This window comes from Oenanthe melanoleuca, chromosome 11 (assembly GCF_029582105.1).
Source record: "Oenanthe melanoleuca isolate GR-GAL-2019-014 chromosome 11, OMel1.0, whole genome shotgun sequence".
Taxonomy (NCBI): domain Eukaryota; kingdom Metazoa; phylum Chordata; class Aves; order Passeriformes; family Muscicapidae; genus Oenanthe; species Oenanthe melanoleuca.
The window spans coordinates 13,111,966-13,129,442 of NC_079345.1; the positions used below are offsets into that span (position 1 = coordinate 13,111,966).

Consider the following 17,477-nt stretch of genomic DNA (forward strand, 5'->3'; position numbering starts at 1 on the left):
AGTGCATCTTAGTACTTATTTAGAATGTTTAAGTATTCCAAATTTATAGGTCCATACCCTTTTATCATCATCCTGTTTGGACTTTCTTGTTTTCTGAAGCAGCTTCAGGCCTTCAATCTGTCTAACAAGCAATGGTATGGTCATCTTGAACCGTTCTTCCAGCCTAACAGCATCTAAAATCTAAGAGCAAGGAGTTGTAAGCAAGTTGTGAGCAACAAGGTCACACTGATGAACCCTCACTCTGGGGGAAGGGAACATGGAGATACTGCTACTGTCTTTTGACCAGAGGTATAGATTAGATGGATTTAGGAAAACAGGGAGCAAGAAAAGCAAGGAGAATACAGTACACAAAATCTAGCCTCAAGGGTCTGGATACCTTAGCTACAAAGCACTTCAAACTAGAAAAAATTCTCTTATCCTGTCTAGCTTTAAAACATTTTAATATTTTAGTTGCATTTTCTGTGGCAAACATCTATCCATGCTCTATTTTTCAATTACTTGGCCTCAGGAAAGAGATGCCCCTGTTAAGAAAGTTACAGCATCATCTCCTTGGGCAACCTAGGGGGGAAAAAAATCACCTTGTGCCTTAGAATTTTTGTTTAGAAACTTTTTTGTTTATTTTGTCTTTTTAATATTTTGCACACAATTCCATTTTCATATTAAATTAAGTTAATATGTGGAAATGGGTAGAATTCTGCTCCTCTGTATTTCCACAGCTTCCACCAGCTGCTCTTATTTTAGAACTTCAAATAATAAAATAACACACTAATAACTAATGTACCTTCCTTCAGCAGGATATTCAGCTATAGTACACACCTTACCTTCAAATTACTGCACTAATTTCTACTTGTGGTGCTTTGAAACAACCTAACACACACTTTCAATTCCAGGTGCAGCATAAGCAGTTAGAGAAGGAAAGGAACAACTTCCAAAACACAGCAAGCAAATACAGAAATCAGACAAATAAGCACCAAGCCATAAAGACCATTTTTGCATAGATTTACTTTGACATATGATATAAATTTAACCACTGTCTCAGTGTTCAAAGAAACCCAGACTTCAAGATGTTTTAAAATGTATTTAATTCTAATATTAAAAATATTTTAATTAGCAAGTTATTAGCATTAAGATATGTATAATGATCAGGCAGCTGGGTTAAGTAAGCAGAGTTTCAACACAATCTGAAGAAAGATTTATCATCTTTACTATGGAAAGTCCACGCTTTACCTATTGTTTAATAAAATTAATAATTTCCAAGATTTCCCAACTAGACCTTTTTACCTTAGGTTAGTTCTGCCATATGCATATATAAACACTTTAAACAACACCATCAAACCAGTTTGCAAGCTTTCATGCTCAGCTGTAACACAAATCCCTGTTGGCACAATGTTATCACTGTACAGTCACAAGTGTAAGCAATTCCAAAATTATCTAAAAGTCACTGACTTTAAAAAGACAGCAACACCAAATACCACTAAAACTGCTGAGAACACGATACCTGCAGCTTCTCCTGGTTGGTTGTTCGGATGATAGAGGTCAGGATATCTGGCAGGGCTTCTCTGGGCAGATTGTCCAGGAGACGCCGGAGCTTTGCCACTGCCGGCACTGACATATCCAGCATCTCAACCAGCTACAACACACAAGGAACAACACCAATGGCCACTGGGTTTCTTTAGAAATTATCTCACTGGCTCTCTGATCCAAACAGGATTGTATCTTTCAGTGTGATGCATGTCTAGGTAGTTTGTCAAAAAGCTACTGAAATAAGTTGACCAAAAGTTCACAGTGAGGCACTAACTCAGCATAGAGCACCAAGACTTGGAGCTTTCTGATTGTTAGAGAAGTTCAAAAGTACCATTATTGTTTGCAGCATTTTTTTCAATACGTACATTTCCTATTTCCCCCACATACCCAGATTAAAACCTTCCCCACGACTCTTTTTCAATACATCCTTTAAATTCCAATTCATTATAATTCTATTGTATATATTTTCTTATATACCTGTAAAATTCTAGAAAAATTAATTAAACCTTTTACTAGAATGTATTTATAGTATTGCTGAATATGAAACAGCAACTTATGACAGTACCAACAGAAGCAGTTTGCATGAGACTCAGCTGCAATGAGCTGTGTAGATACCCTGAAACTTGGCACAGAAACCTCAACCTGTAACAGTAGCATTTATTTTGTAGCAGAAATACTGAAACTCTACTAGTAGCAGAAAAATGTAAGAACTGAAGAAACAGAAGGGCAAACAGAATACAAATAAAGAGCCTAAATGTACCCACAGGTTATGTGACACACAAGAATAGAACAAATTACCTGTACTGCATACTTGTAGAATTGTTCTGACAGCTCTCCGAGCTCCTCCTCAGATTTATGGCCATTGGTGAACTGCTCAAGTCGATCTAACTGCTGTACTTCAGCAACGGGATAGGGCTTCTCCTTCAGCAGCTGCAGGATCTGGAATCGGCAGAGGCCTGTCACCAGCAGCGTGTAATGGGGCTTGGGCCAGTTGCTACCAACCACCTGGACTGCCAAGGCAGCAGTACCAATCCTAAAAACAGATCAAATCCTTGTATTATCTGTCACCTTCCACAGAACATTTTGTGTGCTCCCTATCAGAAGCAACCAAGCTACAGGTTGCAAGACCCTGCTGGGTCATAGCTCCTATCATGAAATTAAATCAAATTATCCAATCCCCTTTGTAACACAAATTACAAGCCCAAACCCTAAATCCTGAACACAAATGAGTTAACTGAAAAACTAGGTACTGTAATACAGTCATACAATTTAGAAACGTATGTAATTTCTTCATAATAATGGATCTGGCTGTGGACAGGCACACTGACGTTTCTGCTTAAGCAACATGCACTGGGAAACAGGAGTGTTCATAAATGACAGTTCTCCACTAACGTTCCCGGCCTCGTACTAAATCAATGTTTTAGGTCACCGTATCTATTTAAGCATGTACAACAGAAGTTATTTTTTTGCAACATCTTGCCAAGTCCACTGATATGATAAAGTTCGGGGAGCAATGGTTACATCATGTTAGTTTCACCAGACAGAAACACAATTTGTTTTCATTCTATGTGAATTAAGTCTATATCCGTGTTACTATTAGGTGAAAAATGCTATGTTAACAGCTGCGACAGCCCTAGACCTGCGTTCTTTCGCTTTATTTTGCTCGTCCTTAGCCTGTTTTCAACCTCCCGCTGCAGCCAGCCCGTCCCCGGCACCTGGCCCTGGGCCGCGGTGCGCGCCGGCTTCTCGGAGGGCAGCGGCGCCTCCCGGGCGGCGGGGCCGGGCGGGCCGCGGGGTGAGGGGAGGCCGGGCCGCGCTCGGGGCCCGCGGGCCGCGAGGGCGGCAGGAGAGCCGGGCCGAGCCGCACCTGTGCAGGTTGGGCAGGTCATCGCAGTCGGAGGTGGGGTCGCTGGTGTTGGGGATGACACCGATGATGGTGCTCCGCAGCGAGGTGCCCTTCAGCAGCCGGCTGCGCACGAGCTGCATGTTGCGCGGCGAGTCCACGCTGGTGCGCATGGTGGAGCCGGGCAGCAGCACGCTCTCGTGAGTGAGCAGCAGCGGCAGCCGGGTGGGGATCTGGATAGCGCTGCCCGCCGCCATGGCTGCCGAGTCCCTCGCCCTGCCCCGTGCCCCTCAGGCCGGCCCCGCCGCCATGGCAGCCCGGCCCCTCGCGCGCCGCGGCCCCGCCCCCTACGGGCGCCGGTAGGGACGCGCCGCGCGCCCCGCCCGCTGCGCCCCCTGGCGGCGGTAGCCGCGCTGCCCCCGGCCGGGGCCTGGCCCCAGTCGGCCCCCAATAGCCTCCGTCGCTGCCGAGGCGCTCCCGCCGCTCCTACTGCCGCTCCCGGCGCCTCTCGGGTCCGGTGTCCTTGCAAACACCGAGCCGGGCCGGTTCCCCGCCAGTCCCCCCCGGGGCCGCTGGTCGCCGGCAGGTGTCAGGCTGGCACTGGCAATGGGCAAGGGCTGTGCGCTGTAACCAGCGCCAAGGGCTCCGACGTTCTAGAGGGAGGGTGTAACAAATCGTCTGTTACATGGGACGGTTGCGAGGTGAAATCCCTTTTTCTGTTGGATTTTACACAAATTCTGCTTTCGTGCTTTCGTGCATTCCTGTTTCAGAGTCACAGAACCGTTCGGGTTGGAAGAAGCTCTGGAGATCTCCCAGTCCCACCCCTGATTCACCTGGCGCAGGTGACACAGGAACGCGCCCAGGTGGGTTTGAAAGGTCTCCAGAGAGAGAGACCCCACGCCCTCCCTGGAGGCATTCCAGGGCTCTGCCCCCCTCCATGGGAAGCAGTTGTTCCTCCTGTTGAGGGAGCGCAGGTGAGGGCAGTGTCCTTCCTTGTGCTCCTGGGAGCCGCAAAGCGGAGGGAGGAGCTGCAGGAGCCGACATCTGCCTGCGGGGCCCCAAGGACAGCGAGGAGCAAAGCCCATCTGCTGCTCCCCGTTCCCAGCCCATTCCCAGTCTGGCTGCCTGGGAATTCCACTTCTACAGCGATGTTCAGCAGCCCTGGAGGCACCAGCCAGGGCACAGCTCACTGGGACAGCGAGCCAAAACAACCTGCCCAGGTGAAAGGGCTCCAAGCACTGAGGCCCTATAGAGAGTTCAGATGAAAAAGTGGAAAGTTCAGACGAAAAAGTCCTTTTTAATTTTTTCCCCATTGGTGAAATGAGGTGCAATATCAAAATTGCATAATGCAGTGAACTACATTAGCCAATCTCTTGTTAATCACTGACTTGCATGATCCTGTTGGACAAAGGTAATCCTGTACAGAGGGGAAATCACAGTAGCAGCAAACTGACAGTTTGAAATGCAAAAGGATAGCTGCAGTAAAAGTCTTGCTTAATGATTGGGTTTATTAAAACCTTCATCTGTTGACTTACTGGAAAATATAAGGTAATAGGATATATGGAAATACCAACAGGATATTTAAGTGCAAGAAGTTAATACAGCTGAGAAAAATATCTTCTAAAGCTACCACTTCAGGTACCTTAGAAAGAAGCTGGAATTTAATATACTATTCAACCTGACATTTAGAAAACATTAATGTAAAAGGGCGCAATAACACATGTGGAAAGTGTTTTGTGAATTTCCCAATGTTAAATACAATTACTCTGTAAACATATGTTCAATACTTACAAATGTTTAAGCATCTCTAACTGTATTTATTTGGAATGTGAACACAAAACTAAACCTAACGGTTAAATATTTGCTCATCACATTTATTGAGTAATTTTCTCAGTTTGAGTATTTGGATTAAAAAGAATCTAGACATAGCACCATGTTTATTCTGCAAACTACCATTTTTTATTTCCTTCAGAGATGATTGGTATCTGTGGTCATTAACAATAGTTTCTTAATTCTAGAGCTGTATCAAAAAATCTCAATGATTATAATTCCTTTAAAATTCCTTTCTATTTCTCCTGAAAAACTCTTAATACCCAGGGCTGTGTTTTACTGTGTATACTAAGGAATACTACAGGGTCACATCCTGATTACGATATCTAGGTAGTACTGGATCCCCCAAATTGTATTTTGCTTAAATACAAACATCACATGTGAGCAACAGCCTTTCAGAATGCTTTTCTAGACTAGCTGAACATTTCTTGACACCTGGAGAAGCAGTTAATTATTAAGATATGCCTCCAGCCTGGGGAATTTAAGATTAAAAGGGGCAATTGCCACATGGTCTAACCTCCTCTAACTCTCACCAGCAACTTCTGCATCAAGTCTATAGTTTTTGACTTACAGTGTATCTCAAAGGCATTCAACCTTGGTTATAAGTGACTGCAAGACATCATCTACCATCTCTATGGGTGTGCTGTTCAGTAGTTAATTACCTGTTAAAAATTTGCACCTTGCAAATCTTAGCTTCCAGGGACTGGCTTCTGTTATATCCAACAGACTGAAGAGTTGCCTACTATAATAAAAAACATTTCTCAGTGACCATGACCAGTGCTCCATGATTGAGTCATGGCTTAACTTTGAGCTTCTGTTTCTCATTGTTTCAAATAAAGTCTCATCCTCCTTAAAATGTGGGTACCTATAACTTATCTTGCAAATATCATATAAAGGGGGCAATACCCTCTTTGTGTTTTCATTCAATATTCCCCTCCTGTGAAATTGAGTGTGACATTTGTTTGCTACAGCCCCACTTCACACAGCTCAGGTGGTCCTGCTTTGGTCTGGGTGCAGCACAAGCCTGACTGAAGGAGATGGGTGCAGTGCAATGGGGTAAGGACAGGGACCACTCTACCAGATGGTGTAGTGCACCTGTGCTCCCCAGTTCATAAATCTGTGTCCCTGCTTCCTCTCTCTGCAGCTGGACTGACACAACAACTGAGCCCCACGGAATTTTCATTGATAGAACAGCTGGCCACTGTTTTAGGTCCCAGTTAAGCATGTAAGTAGTAGTGCTATTTATTTCATGTGCTTCAGAGACTGGCAGGATAGCCATGCTCTTCCTGAGCTCCTTGGGAGATCATACTAAGGATTTTGCAATAATGATCTTCTCAAGACCTGTTTCTTTAAAAAGGATTGCAATTCACAAGTATCTGTATTTTATGCCTGTAAAACTCATATGTTTTCCTCTCCCCCCACCTCTGCATTATTTCTTCTGTTTACACAAATGTGAGAGAACTCCAGTATTTCCAAAAACCAAGACCAAGCTACCTCACAATGAAGGCTTTACGTTACTATGTTTGAGATTAAAGCTTAGTAATTTTCTTCTAAGATGTGCACACACTTTTCTTCTGCCCCCTCACTGGCACTCTTTAGAGCTCTCAAGCCCTCTGCAGCTATTTTATAAAACAAGATTCTCAGTCTGCTATCAGACCTTCTCTTTCTCATACTGCTTTGTTTCATACTTAAAGATTGTTTGATGCAGTGATGTTCTTAAGGAACTACTTCTCTCCAGTCTCAACTGCTATGTCTATAAATCACAGAGAAAAAAATTTTCCCATTTTCTTTTCAAATTCCCTCTCTACTATTTGAAAACTGAAGAGCTCTCTTAACAATTACATAATCTGGCTCCAAATCCAACAGAACATTTTTTCTTAAAGATGCTGTGAAAAGATGCTTTGAATTGACTCAAGGTCTGTTTCTATACATCAGGTAATATGAGACATCCAATAAGGAATACACAAACCTGGTACAATATGAAGAATTAACTGTCAGGATTTTGCAATGCATGTTATGATAAAACATATATTTTGTGTCTTTTGAGGTGACAGATTATATGGATGTGTGGTCTGTGCACACACGGACTTAATAACTTGTCTGTTCATTAGATTATTTTCCTCAACCCAGATGCCTCCCACCATCTTGGCCTGCATCACAAATACTTAAAAAATATTTATAATACTATAATTAGGAAGGAGATTTATGTAAGGCTTTCAAAAGGATGTAATAATGTAACTGAACTGCTTTTTAAAGTGCATTTGTTTTAATGTCCAATTTTTCTACTCAGTGTAAGGCTGCAGTGTAAAGTTAAAAATCTGTTTTCTTATTGTAGCCTTTGCTATCATTGGTATCCTCAATCACTCTTCCTTCACACAAAAGAATTTGGTTTTTTCAGATCCCGATTGATTAAAAAGCTCCCAGTTGGTTATGTAAGAACTGCACATGGAACACACACCAGGAGTTGCTGGCAGCACACTACTGACTAACAGAGTGAGAGACCTTTCAGACATTTCTGAAGCTCTGTGTAGGATTCTTTATGGCAACTGTAAAATGTGTTTTAGGAGTAAGTGCTAACAGACCTCACCAAAGCAGCTGAACTTAAAGGCTTAATCTTTTATTCAAAAGTATGAGTGAACCCCAAGAAAGGGACAGGGGGAGGTACACAGGAAAAGGAATTCAAAATTACTGCTAAAATTCGAAATTTGAGCTAGAATAGCACAGGGCAGAGAGAGTTCTTGCCTGCCTTGCCTAACCAGACATGATTTTCACACCAGATATACCCATACCACAAAAAAAATAAGGATTCAGAGGAACTTTTAAAGGACAAAAAATATCCATGGGAAATTAAAGAAATGCCATCAGTAGAGCTGTGCTGATGAGGATACAGCTGAAGAAATTGAAAGAGAATTTCACTCACACTTAGTTTTGCTGCACACAATACCACACTACCTGGAAAATATATATTTTTTTTTTCTTTAATCTGCATACTGCCAAATCAGCCTTTTTAGAGAGCTGCAAGTAAGAGATAAAAGTATGTTTCCTTAGTATAATGCAACTGAATGAAAGAGCTGAAAAGGCTACATTTGAGGATCAGATATATTTGGTAAGCTTTTGTAAGCCTAACCCTCCTTTTTTTTAAAGGAGGAAAAAATTTTGCCACCAAAGAAGAGAAATGTGGAAAATAGTGGAGGTTTTTGCGTTACTGAAATACTCTTCCAAGCCAATCTCAATCATATTTGTAGTCAATATTTTAGTGAAGCAACAGTTTGAAGGAGCTGCAGAATCACATTTTTTTTTTGTCCCACTTACCCAAGGGAACATTTTCTTACCCATTGTTCAAATGAAATTTGCTGACTGCCACATAAAAAATGCATGCAAATGTTCTGAAGTAATTTTAGGGTTCAACCTCACAAAGTCCACACAGAGTGTGGGACAGGGCCTAGAATTATTCCGTAGACATAAGCACAGTAAAGTTTGGGAATTAACAGTTTTGCTTTTTCTCCTTAGCAACTGGATAGACTGCCTGGTCTGAATTTAGTTACTCTTCTGTGTTTCCAACAGTTTGAGAGGATATTAACTGCACACTGCAGGTCAATCAATTCAAGAATGTTTTCCTACCTGATCCCTTTCAAATGATTCTCTACATGAACCATGACCTACTCTGCTTTCAGTTATTCAACCAAATTTTATCAACGTTATTCAGTTGTTCAGAGGTGAAACACTTAAAAATGAAAGTTATTAGAAGCAATTACCTATCTCTGAATTAGCAAAATAATCCTTCTCATTCATTGCTGTTGTACTTGCACTCTGACATTTGGCAGGAGCTGTGCTACACAGACACCCAACGCTTCAGTGCCAGCTTTGACTATGATACAAACTGAATTGAGTCATTAGCCAAAATGCAACCCATCATTTCATCTTCGAAAATATTTTTAAGCTGCCAAATATTATAAATATTGTTCCAGCCACCACATTGATTTAAAACCACTGAGTAATCATAACTGTGTACTCCCTGAGGATGTTCTAGGAAATTATATACTAGAACCAATTTCCTCTCTAATACAGTTGTGGAAATTCAGGTCAGGTAGCCACTGACCTCATTGTCTGAAATTCTGAAATCTTCACAGCACAAACATATTGTGTACCTGGCAACAACACTGCTATCTCATGCTGATTCCTCTAATGTGTGTAAATTAAGTTAAACCCACCTTATTTTTCATAGAAATTACTGTATTAGCTAAGCACAACAGCATCCACATTTTTCCCCTGTTGGCCCTCTTTTAGATTATGATAGAGAAAATACAAACCATGGCAGATATAGGTTTGTTTTTACCTATTGCCTCTCTCATGTTCTTCATAAAACTTTCATGTGTACAAACTTATTTTCAGTACATATTATAAAAACTAAAAAGCCTCACCAGTTCAAAAAAATCCTGGGAGTCTTGCCAAAAACTGCTGTAAATAAAAATACAGGGAAAAGAAAGATAGGATTCTTAGACATTATAAAATATATAATAAATAACTGGGAATGTTTTGTAATTTACAAATATGAGATTTACTAAATCACTATGATGTGCATAATTTTCTTAACCTGGACAGATATTGTAGCTTTATGATGAACATGAAGGGTCCAGCACACTTCAGAACTGGACTCAGTAATGAGTCTTCCATTTAATTAGCAGTTTGTCTAGTACTATCCGAGACAGCAAGACATGTTACCAAAATTACTTCTGTCTCTAATCCAATCACTCATTTTGGGATTATTTCTCCAGGATAAGAAGAAGAAAACACAATCCTGAATGCATGTCAAAATGGACTACAAATTAAGAGATAAAAAAACCAACCTTGTTTTCCTCACACCTCTGCATAAATCTTGACATTTTACTCCACTTTGTTCTCCTCCCAGTCCTTTCCTTTTATGGTCTCTTTTGCTAGAGAGACAAACAATCTCTATTGATTTATCTAGTCACCTCTGAAAACATTAATATTGATAGAGTGAAAACAAGTCAAGCAGGTTCCTTTCCACATAAGGAATTTTCCCCTGAATTATGGAAATGCAGAAGAGGATAAATAGAAATGCTGGCCTTCTCGTGTTTCTTTATAAGCTGGTTAGGAAGGGAGGGGAAAAATAGACATTTTCTGTCAATTGCACTGGAGAAAGCCCAGTAGGTTCGATTCTGGTATGCAAATATGAATGGCTTTGTTCTTACCCGTTCTTTCAGTCCAGGGCAGATGAAATTGCTGTGCCATGCACATTCCAGAGGAATCTGTGCCACTGCTGCGAGGAGCAGAGCACTGAGAACTCTCACCCGGCACTGCCTGCTCTGCAGCTGCCACTGATAACCAAGACTCTGTCACTAAATAAAAATGTCTAATAAGGGACTTCTGGTTAGCTTTTTTAAATTAAGACACAGATTACTATCTCTTTTTGCTACCAACCTCTTGTTTGTTGGTTGGGTTTTTTTTTTTTACAAAATGTTTAGAATTTATATTTGATTTTTTAAAAGTAGTTTCCACATAGAAACTGATCGAAAGCTTGACTGTTTTACTGCAAATGCAGGGAGTATTCTCTTTAGCCTCATCTGTTTCAGCATAAATATTTATAAATAATACCTATACTAGATTAATAAATATAGTTGTAATATGAATCAAAATGTCCAACAGTAGGTGGCACATGTATTATGTGCAGTGTGAGTATTTCACCATCTTTCTTTCTCATTTAACCCCACAATGGGTTTAAAAACACTTACAGCATAATCAGTGAAAAGCAAATACTTGACATAATTTAAGGGGATAATTATTTTTAATTCTAAATTGCTACATTTAGGAAGAACAGAAGAAACAGCAAGCAAGCTTTTCAGGAAATATTAGGCTATACAAAATTATCTGGAAAAATATGTTGAAAGCAGATACATTACCAATGTGTAATTTAAAAATGACCAGAACTTACATGTTTTGATTCTTGCCTCATTTTTGGTTTGATCAGCTGTTTCAAATAGGTAGCTGTACTAGGCTGATGATTATAATCTCAGCCTCCACAATTTCAAATGGAATAGCATCTTCACATGGGAACAAAAATGAGGTCAGAAATAAAAACTAATAAAATCCAGTGTTATGAACACTAGGAGGAAAAACAAAAATGAAAGAAAGAAAGATAGCAGACTTTTCCTATTTCTTCTAGGAAATATTTTATTTGGGGAATTGAAGGCTCAGGATAGAATATTAAAATATCTTTTGGTATCAGAAAGTATCAGACCTGCTTCACCAAAGAAGCCCTCACATTTATTTACTGCTTACTCAGTATTCTACCTGCTGCACCAAGGGCTTTGTTCAAATGTGTCTGATCTATTCCATGAAAAAGAAATGCTTTCAGACATGCTGGATTTCTAGGCTTCAGGAGCACTTTATCACTTAAAACTTGGAAGAAAAAGACAAGAAGCAGAATTTCTTGTCAAACACTATGGTTCTAATGCTAGAACTATATGAGTTCTTTATACTTTTCTTCAGAACAGTGATTTAGTCAAAATAATCTGACAGATTTGTTGAATATTTGAAAATCAGTTAAATATGTGAAAATTCTAACACTTCAAAATAAATAGAGAAAAAGTAAACAGTACAGGCATTAATAACCTGACTTTTCCCTATCCTACCATAATTTACATGTTCTAGTGTAAATAAATGTCAATTTTGTAATAAAATTCCAAGAGTAGTAAGTATAATCAGGTAGGGTTTTTTCCCCTTCCCAGTGATGATAAGGTTTAAAGTATAACATTTCTTCACTATGTTCTAAACTGCTCAAAGATCAAGTAAGGCCAGCAGCCTTTGAACTGGGGAGTAAACTCAGCTTTGAACAGAATAATTCTCAGGTCTGGTGCTATAATTATCATTCTCCAAACCAGAAATTTGCTGCAGAAATGTTATTATCAGTGGTTTCAATATAGCTCAACAAATCTCTTTCAAGGAGAAAGAATGATGTGACTTGAACGTGAATATAGCAGTCTGAAACACATAATTGGCTGCTGGGCCATTACCATAACAATCATATATGGCACAACATTAACTAGGAGGAAATGTCTGGATATATGCTCTCAGAGTCACCAGCACTAGATCTTCAATAAATATTTAATTTTTTAATTTTAATTATGATTTACTATTTGATTTAATATTTCATTAATATAATTAATATTTATGAAGACTGGAAAGAGCTGTATTGTGCCTTGATCAAATATGCAGGTGATCTAAAACTCTGTGGAGGAAAAGGATATGGCACTTGATGCAACTGAATTATGGTGACAAGGAAGCACTAGGAGCCAGTGGGATTTCTGCAGTGTTTCTAAATATAGGTGTGTGTATGTCTAGATCATGAACTCCCTGCCTGTATGCATGTACACACATCGACATACTGTATGCATGCACAATTTAACTGTTAAAATACGGCTGTGGCACAAGCTGACCCTAATGACAGTTTAAAGACTCTTGAGCAGAGAATTCTGCCTAAACAAATGAGGTAATGTAAGGGAAATAAAAAGACTGGGGGCTTAATTCCAAAGCATTACTGGGAAAAAAATCTGATTCCAGTTAGAATCTACACAATCCAGACACTGAAGGGATGTTTTAAGGCATAGTGAGGGGAGAGCAAAACACAGAAAGGTAAGAGAGACAGGAAATAAGGACATCCTAACTGAGCAGCAAGACAAAGAAAAAAAGGATGTAACTTTTTTTGTCCAGTAAGTATCAAGTAATAAAATATTAACTGGAAGAAACAAAAAGCAGACTTTTCAGAAGTTTCAGACTTCAGGCAGAGGCCTGATGAATCCCTAGAACAAAGCCAGACTAAAATATAAATAATACTAGTTTGTCTTCAACCTAGACCTCGGAAGACTAAAACAACCTAACCACAGAGGGTGAATAAAGATCTTGTAACACAGTAACAATAGGAATAACAATACCAAGCAAGCAACCACTTATGTAACATAGCTAAAATATATCTATATCTATGTATGTATGTACACTTGTACTGCAAAATGGGCATATAGAGATTTATGGTTCCACTGCACAAATAGTGTAGAGGAAAATGTCTGCAAGCAGTAAAATCTGCACAAAAGACACAGCAGGCAGGAAAAATGTCCAGGGAAACCAAATTTATCCTGTAGAAAAAGCAGAAAGTGTCTCATCAAGCCAAAGTGATCTTGCAGAGTAAGGAAGAGATACGCCTGGAAAAAGCCAGAATTCCAAGAAAAATAAGTAAAATCAACTATGACAAGATGCTGTGGAAAACATATGGACACTTATGGATAGAAAAACAATTGTAGGGGGCAAAAAAAGCCTCCTTCAGTTCCATCTTTTCTTGCTGAAGAGCTTTCACCTCTGAGAACCCTGATTTCTGGAAGTGAGACCATCAAGGACTATCAGCGCTGACTATATGAGATCAGGCCATGGGCTTTCTTCTACTGGTATTTTATGGGAAAGTTAAGGAGTTATACACTGGATACATGTAAATAGCAACTGACAGCAATTAAGAACTAACCACTGGCCATGTGCATTGTATTGTTACTATATACCAATGTAATGAATTGTTGCTTTGAAATTTGCCTTATTTATTGGCTCTATAAATACTCCCTTTATCATGAGCTCTAATCCCCTAAATACATGCTATGATGCAAGGTATATACACACTCATGCAGATATGCTGTTGGAACATTTTCTGTATTTATCTCCAAAAATAACATTTTGTCATGATTGGAAAAATCTCACGGAGCTTGTCACCACGTTTAAATAGGTACTTAGAAGTTTTTAAAGCTACTTGTAAAGTTTTTTCAGTTTTTGCTCCAAAGAACAATCTGAACAAGGACAAGAAACTCTGGAAAGGGAATATTAACAGACTGACTAATTCAGCACCATGTAAGACAGATGGACAAGTAAGAGCTCTGTTCTTCAGAAATATGAGCCTAATTTAAAAATGATGACTCCTACTCCCACCATAGCAAAATAAGTTGCATCTGTAACTGAAAAATTAAATGCAGAAACAAACAGATGAAACGTCATTAGCTACAAGATAACGAAATACTTTAGTTTGCTTTTTTGTTAAGTGGGTCAGCGTGTGGCCAAGATAATGTTTTGCAACAACCTGAGCTGAGTCAAACTCACAGAATACGACATTTCTGCCTTGTTGAATGGTAACAGGGGTAGATGTCCTAATGCTCCATGCATACCCTACAGCAGGATGAGGAGGACACAGGTAGCAAATGCTAGTTTTCATCAGAAAGGGGGCTTTCTACTGGCTCAGAAACAGCAGGCACTGGAAGGAAGGGCTTTGTTCATAGCCCCTGAATGTGACCTTAATTTACCATCAGTGGTGTGTTCAAGTTGTTTTTCATGCTCCTAAAAAATTCATGTTAATCCCTGTCTGGAAGTGTCAAAATATCTTTATATGCTTCAGAACACATTCATTTCTACAGTTAACATGTTTAAGGCCAGTCTGACAACCATAAAAGGAACTTAGTGAATACTTAATAATATCTTCTGTTTTCCCTTGAGCTGGCTGTTAATTCAATGGATTAATCTCATCTGCCACATATTATTGGCTTTCACCCTTAATGATGAAAGGATACATTCATAGCTGATAGCTGCAAGAGTTTTGTGCTGTCCCCATTGTTTAACTTATTCTCCAAAAAGAAAAAAGAATTGGGAACACAAAATGTATTTAACATATAAAGGATAAATAGAAGCTGTGCATTATATTGTACAGAAAAACAGAGAAACAAACATAAAAGTAAAAAAGGTTTGCTTCAATCCTCCTCAAACATTATACAAGATCTAGTCTCTACTCATAATGAAAAAGGCTATGAAATATTCTTCTCCAGATTCATCAATCTGCATGTCTCGCCAGCCAAATCAGCATATGGTCCTAACCAAAATGCAGCAGAAGCTGCAAATGATTTTGTGCAGCCTGAATCTGATCCAAAAGTCCTGCTCATGATTGGCATGAATACTTAGGAATACTGTAATATTTATTTATAACCTTTAAATTCATGTTCATTGCACCACAGGGTCAGATGCTCAGAACTTTATATAATCAAGTCCAAAGCGGTTTCTAGTGCTAGAAGCAGACATTCAATATTAGCACTCTGTGACTTCACTCCAGGACTTGGGAAAAAAAAAAAAAAAATCATTTCAACTACTGTCTTGGTTTAATTTAAGACACTCTTAGCTTAGCTCCCCTTTTAGTTTTATCCACTCTCACCAATGAGGACAGATGAATGCAAGTAGATAAAAGTGAAAAATAACAGTTAACCAAAAAAATATACAAAACAGCAGCAGGCGAAAAATCGCTGATATCAGTAGTTACAAAGTTGCTGAAATTTGCCGGACTCCCCAGGATGAAGGAGAAGCAAAAACAGCAGCAAACCCCTCACCAAGATGGCGCCCGCGTGTGGGGAGACAGAGGGAAAATGGCGGACAAACGCCACTGGGCTCAGCCTTTCTCCAGAACACAAAACCGGGGAGGCAGGAGCTTGGGGAGCAGCTCTGGTGGCAGATGGGAATCTCTGGCACTGCCTGGGAGCTGCGGCCCCTCGGTGTGAGTCTCCCCACGTCCCTCTGGTGCCCACAGGGTGTCCGTGTGTGGGGTCGGTGCCGCCCTTTCTGCCCTCTCCTGCCACGTGCTGACTCCATCGCTGGTGCTGCGGCCGTTCCTGAGCCGTTGTGGTGCTGGGGGTGTGGTGCTGGCAGCCTGCCCAAGCCCCAGAAATGGCCCCAGCTGGCTATGGCCCCGTAGTGCCCACAGGCCGTGTGAAATTCACCCTGAAACGCCCTGGCTTGGGAAATGCAGCTTCTCGGGTTGCTGCTGTTGCCGCTCAAACCAAGTCCAAAGCCAGGCCCTGACAGAGAGAAGCAAGAGACCTGAGCACCTTGTGCTGCCACAGCTCTGCCGGCACAAGGGCAAGGTGGGAGAGCGCAGCTCAGGGCCTTAAAGAGCATCTAAATCCATATCACAAGGTGTGGCTCTGTGAAAATGTGCTCTCTGTGTTACTTCTGAAGACATCTTCAAATAAACTGGTTGGCAGTGCAAATAAACAAATTTTATTTCTTAATTTGTTTCCTAAAAAACTCCCTTGCACCATTTGGGTATTGGAAAAAATTCCATCAAGAATTTCACTTTTGAAACAAGGGAAATTTATTTATTTATAGATTCTAACATCTTTTAAAAGTACAGCTTGCAAATAATGAACCAAAACAAAGGTTTAATTGAGTAAAGTAGTATGGACATTACAAAGAACAAGACTTTTAGTGGATATCATAGCACATTTAGTTAGCATTACTTTTGCTACTTTATTAGCTCTAAGTTCTACATCCTATTTATGAACAATTTTATTAACATATTGTATATTTAAAATGTAAACTTCGGAAACATCTAAAATACAATCTGGATTTAGAAAGGTAAAATATGCAGCCTAACAATGAATACTACTCTATTCCCTGTCTGCAGCCCTGTGCACATTTAGTTAGCATTACATTTGCTACTTTAATAGATCTACATCCTATTTATGAACAATTTTACTAATATTCGTGTACTCTATACTTAAAATGAAAATTTCCTAAACATTTCAAATACAATCTGGTTTTGGAAAGGTAAAAATACACAGTCTAAGAATGAATACTACTCTATTCCCTATATTCAACCCTGTGCATATTTAGTTAGCATTACATTTGCTGCTTTAATAGCACTACTTCCTATTTATGATCAATTTCATTAATATTCTTATACTCTATACTTTAAATGAAAAATCCTTAAGCATCTAAAATACACTCTGGTTTTGGGAAGGTAAAAATATACAGCTTGAGAATGAATACTGGTGTAGTCCCTGGATGCAGCTCTGTCCAAAAGTTTCTTGTGGGAAGGGCTTGGCAGATGCATTGATCATCCCCTTCATCCAGTCCTCCTCTGAATTCTGCATGTCCTTCCACTCAAGACACAGATCTGGAGACCTGATTTGATCCAGCTTGTCACCGTAGTCGGCTATGCCACACATCCTCCTCCTCTTCCTTCTGGGCATGGCTGGAGCTTCTCCACAGACTGAGCTGTTGTACCAGAGCTGTCCTGCCTGGGCAGCCAGTAGAAGCCAGAGCATGAGGAGCATCTCTGCAGAGGCCCAGAACCACCAGCACTGGCAGGACAAGAGCAACAGGCTCCCCTGGGTGACTTCTGGCTCCTGTGCTCCATCTCCAGCAGCCAGGCCATCTCCTGGCTGCGCTGCTCCTCGTGCTGCCGCAGGAG

At 40.3% G+C, this 17,477-nt stretch overlaps 1 protein-coding gene and 1 long non-coding RNA gene across 3 annotated transcripts in view; one reads left to right on the forward strand and one right to left on the reverse strand.

Annotated features, from left to right (window-relative positions):
• LONP2 (lon peptidase 2, peroxisomal) overlaps window positions 1-3,702 on the reverse strand; it is a 38,349-nt gene extending 34,647 nt beyond the window's left edge. Inside the window, exons 1-4 of the mRNA XM_056501031.1 lie at window positions 3,392-3,702; window positions 2,323-2,557; window positions 1,499-1,630; window positions 58-180 (exon numbers count right to left, since the gene is read on the reverse strand). Of these exons, the coding sequence (XP_056357006.1) occupies window positions 58-180; window positions 1,499-1,630; window positions 2,323-2,557; window positions 3,392-3,624 (723 nt within the window). The 5' untranslated portion in view covers window positions 3,625-3,702. The remainder of the gene's footprint in view (window positions 1-57; window positions 181-1,498; window positions 1,631-2,322; window positions 2,558-3,391) is intronic.
• A 53-nt stretch (window positions 3,703-3,755) lies between these two features.
• LOC130258016 (uncharacterized) lies at window positions 3,756-17,269 on the forward strand. Of its 2 annotated transcripts, none has more exons than XR_008841423.1 (3): window positions 3,756-4,230; window positions 6,342-6,422; window positions 17,179-17,269. It is a non-coding gene; the product is annotated as an uncharacterized LOC130258016 (long non-coding RNA). The 2 variants fall into 2 exon arrangements; XR_008841424.1 differs by lacking the exon at window positions 17,179-17,269 and adding an exon at window positions 7,596-14,170.
• The last annotated feature ends 208 nt before the right edge of the window (window positions 17,270-17,477 follow it).